Source organism: Hordeum vulgare, chromosome 2H (assembly GCF_904849725.1).
Source record: "Hordeum vulgare subsp. vulgare chromosome 2H, MorexV3_pseudomolecules_assembly, whole genome shotgun sequence".
NCBI lineage: Eukaryota > Viridiplantae > Streptophyta > Magnoliopsida > Poales > Poaceae > Hordeum > Hordeum vulgare.
In genome coordinates, this window is record NC_058519.1 from 53,959,147 (window position 1) to 53,963,490 (window position 4,344).

The following is a 4,344-nucleotide window of genomic DNA, read 5'->3' on the forward strand; positions in this document are numbered from 1 at the left end:
TCCTTTTCCCACATTTAGTTCAAAAAAGTTGAAAGAAGGAACTCAGGATGGCATGTGCAATTTAGTGTTGTTGAATTTTCCTGCACATTAGGCCAGAAACAAAAGTTGAACGGCGTAGTTCAGAAATAAATGCCCTATTATAAAAGTGTCAACGTGTACTTCCTATTACCGGAGTAAGATGCAATCACACATGATGACAATAAATGTACCTTTCGACAATACAACCTTATCAACACAGTTCTGTTACTTTGATTGAATAGACCACAGTTCTATTCACTGCATACAAGAAAGTAACCAGTTATTAACATTATGTATCGACAGCCACGCCGCGCCCCGGTATAGCTAGCTTCTTCAACGCATGAAGTTAATCTTAATTCGTACAAGATTTTAGTTGGATGTTCCCGTGCTGACTTTTCTTTACACGTGAAATTTAACATGCATTGTTTACATACAACCTCCGGCAAAATATTTCAAAAGACCATGGCAAAACACAGGCATTCTACTGGCAGAATGTGGTACTACAGTTCTACGATGGCCAATCAGGTGCACAACGTCGAGTGCATAGCAGGCTTATCAAGATCCATGGTGTCGTCATCAGTCTCAGTTTCGGACTTCTTTTTCTTGGCAAATATCCCAACATTCTCCTCCTTATCTGCAAAAGAATTGTTCAGGGCAAGGTGTAAATTTACGCACGTACAGAAAGCACTGAAATTATAGAGAGACCCCTGAAATTATAGAGACCAACGTATAAAGAGAAGTGCCCTTACCCTCCTCTGAGACTGTGTTGGTCATACGCTCAACTGCAGCTTTCATTACAACAAGGTTCTTGCATGGTGCAACCCCCTTTTCAAGAAAGTCTAATCTCTCCTCGACTTGTTCACGCATCTTCTCACCCAGAATGGAGCTACTCATATCTGGAATTCATAACTCAGTGAGGAAAACAAATAGAAAAGGCAGTCCGGATGCTTAACCTTTGCAAACAAAGTCCTTCAACTAACCTGAATAACAGTCAACGCGTGAAGCAATTGAGCATTTGTTTGCCAGGTATCTAGCCATTTTTCCCTTGTTCTTCGTCGATGCACGACGAATAAAAGATGAGTAGAATATGATGCCATGCTTCGGTATGTTTCCACCTGTTTTAAGAGCTCTGCAGTAAAATTAGGAAATCAATCACAACATATCAGAAGCATAGAGGACAAAGTCTGAATACTTGACAAAACAGTTGGTGTTTGAGTATAAGGACATTTACAAATAAGAGAGCACAGCTTGAAAATTAGGATGTGGGAATATATAAGTAGACCATTTGGTCCCAATTACCTGAACAGCGCCTTCTCGGCACCTAGTATCTGGAGAGTGGAGGAAGGGAATTTTGCAAGATTTGAAAGACTGCCAGCATGAGAGATTAACCGAGCTCCAATCATTTCGCCAATCAATGACGTCAGATTTGGTGCAATATCATTCATCTTTGTCACCAGATACTCATAGAGATTTTTACGGTAATCAGATAGATTCATGACCCTCTGAGAAAACTGTTGGACATTGATCAAACCAACTGGCGAAAGGTCCTGGCCTGAAAATAAAAAGATTACCTAAACTAAGCAACCGTGGCAACTACTGAGAAGCATAGCAATTGTCAACATCGTTGTTACCCATAGATGCTTTTGCTGCTTCAACTATTTGTTTTGCCTTGTCCTCATCTCCAATAAGATCTGCTAAAGCTGGAATGTCTTCCTCTGACAAATCAGATTTGTTTACTACAAACTTGGCAAGCTTAGCATAAAGGTAGTTGTCATTCACGATTTTTACCAGCTCAGGAAAATGCCACCCATACCACTTCCTGCATCATGGTTAAGCAACAATTTAATACAATCATGCACAGGGATGGAGCCAGAATTTTTTTTCCGAGGGGGGTGCTGCTGCTTCACCGTTGGGGAGGGCCAGAAGCTCTAAAATACAGTTATTTATTCCTAAAACGTCATATTAGTAGCTCTACCAATGTAATTTTATTAATGTTGGCCTGGGCCATGGCCCGGCTCGCCCCCCACTGCCTCCGTCACTGACCATGCAACTAACACAACTACAGTGACAAATGTTCAAAACTAGTTACAGCGTCAACAAGTGTAAAATGAAAAGAAAAAATGTCATTACACCCACCTAAAACATTTAGTGTTCCTCGCAAAAGAAAGAAAGCATACATGGTGTAGGATATACTGCACAGTTGATTAGTTAAAATTGATCTTCCATTACCATAGGATATATGCTGTAAGATAGTACAGTGTACAGAGCGCTTAAGCCCGACAGTGACCTGACTGGACATGCAACTAACATAAACACATGAGATGTATTTGATCACGTGAATTGAGGAAATTTATCAAGACTTCGGCACCATATGCAATGCACATAGTATAACTAGAGATTTGGGCTTAGGGTTTGTAATTATACTACCTCTTTTCCGGTTTATTAGGCTCAAGCGTACCCCTAGATTGAGAATTTGACCAACAGAATACGAATTATATATTATAAAGAATATACTATATGATTGATGCCACTGATGTACAAAAAATCTGGTTACAAAAGAAGAGGTCATACATATGAAATTAATCGGATTTCAGCTTTTTCTTTAAACTCTTGTAATCAGAAAAGGGTGGCACAACCAAGATACCGACAGCTAAACTGGAAACATAATGAACAAATATCAACTCTAGTACCCATATCTAGAAATTTGTCAGGACTTGTATGTCACCATCAACATTCTATTTTGAGATAATTCAAGTTTCATCACAGCCAAACCAAAGAAGCAGATAGTTAAATTAAACAAATTAAGAACAAGATGAGGGACCAACCTCACTCTCATGGAGAAGAAATTGACATCCCTATCAAGTGTATCCAACAGAAAGATAGCTTGAGTCATCATGTTATCCACACGATTCGCATTGGACTTAACCTTTACCCTGCTATAGCTATGCCCCAGATCTAGTTGAGACTTCTCCAGGTCATATGGCTGCAATAAAAAACCAACGGAACAGAGTTTACAAACAAGAACCAGAAAACAATACTATCAGCCTACAGATGGAATAAAACCCTTGAAGAACGACGGACATGTCAGCAACCAATTCGTGAACTTCCAGGCAATTCACTGTATGATCTAGGTAACTTAACTAGTGAAAGTGATGTGTCAACCATAATAAGGTAGTAATTGTCCAACTCTCTGCACCCACTTCATGCAAAATCATACTCCCTCCGTAAACTAATATAAGAGCGTTTATAGATCACTAAAGTAGTGATCTAAACGCTCTTATATTAGTTTACAGAGTACTTCATACCACCAGAACATTAAACTTTTTCCACTGCTGTAGAATCCTCTAAAATCAAATACACCGGCCACAACCCACAACTCAAACCACACCACGGTTCAATCTTGTATGGAACAAATGTTAAGCATCGAAACCAGACGCAAATGCAAAATCTATCACCTTGAGTTTGTCAAACAGCTGACCGAAGTGCAGCCGCACTGCACGAAGCAGTTCCTGGATATAGTCGTCAGACTGGCAAGTGATTCCGGTGGCCTCGGTGATGTGGGACCCGACCTTGGGCTCCATGACGCCGACGGTGAACGTGGCCTTCTTCCCCGGAATCTCCTTGGGGAGGTAGAGCTCCAGGAAGTTTCTCAACTTGTCGGTCATGATCCCTGAGGCACCAAAAGAGCACACACACGCCATTCGCTCGTCACGGGAGTCATAAAGCAGGGAGGCTGGACACGAAGATTCCGAAGGGAGAGGAGGGCGAGGACGCGATACCTTCGGAGATGGCGTTGCACTGGCTGAGGGCGTCGACGGCGGACATGAAGGGGGTGAACCCGTCGAGCTTGATGGCCCTTCTGAACCGCTTGAGGTCCAGCAGGGTGGAGCGGACGGCATCCACGCTCTGCCCGATCTTGCGGATGCCATAGGCGTGGAACAGCGCGTACCCCGACGCCGACTCGAAGAGCAGGTAGAGCACCATCTCGCCCGCGCGCTTCGCCGGCGGCAGCCGAGGGGGTTGGGAGGCGGGGGCGGGGAAGAGGCTAGGGTTTAGGAGTTGGCTTCGCTGGGGCCTTATGGTGGGGTTTCCGTTGAAGATACGCTGGGAAGCTCCGTTCAGTTAACCTCTCCTCGATACCTCCCCCACGTGAAGAAAAACAAAAATCACCCCACTCTTCTCACCCCACGCAAACGAAAAAGGAATAGGTTAATTTGATAAATGCCACTCAAATTCTGACGATTTTAAAAAACGTCGTTATAATTTTCAAATGTTGGGACCGGTCGTGTCCACACTCGCACTATTCGGCCAGCAACATTTAGGATG

General features: G+C 42.9%; 1 protein-coding gene across 1 annotated transcript; it reads right to left on the bottom strand.

Moving 5' to 3' along the window:
• Positions 1-226: 226 nt before the first annotated feature.
• Positions 227-4,121, bottom strand: LOC123429534 (nucleolar protein 56-like). Its single transcript, XM_045113559.1, has 8 exons — positions 3,798-4,121; positions 3,474-3,688; positions 2,844-3,001; positions 1,650-1,837; positions 1,318-1,570; positions 999-1,147; positions 768-914; positions 227-652 (listed from the first exon to the last, which is right to left on the bottom strand). The coding sequence occupies exons 1-8, from the start codon at positions 4,000-4,002 to the stop codon at positions 540-542; spliced, it is 1,428 nt and encodes a 475-aa protein (XP_044969494.1). The 5' UTR covers positions 4,003-4,121; the 3' UTR covers positions 227-539.
• Between the last annotated feature and the right edge of the window lie 223 nt (positions 4,122-4,344).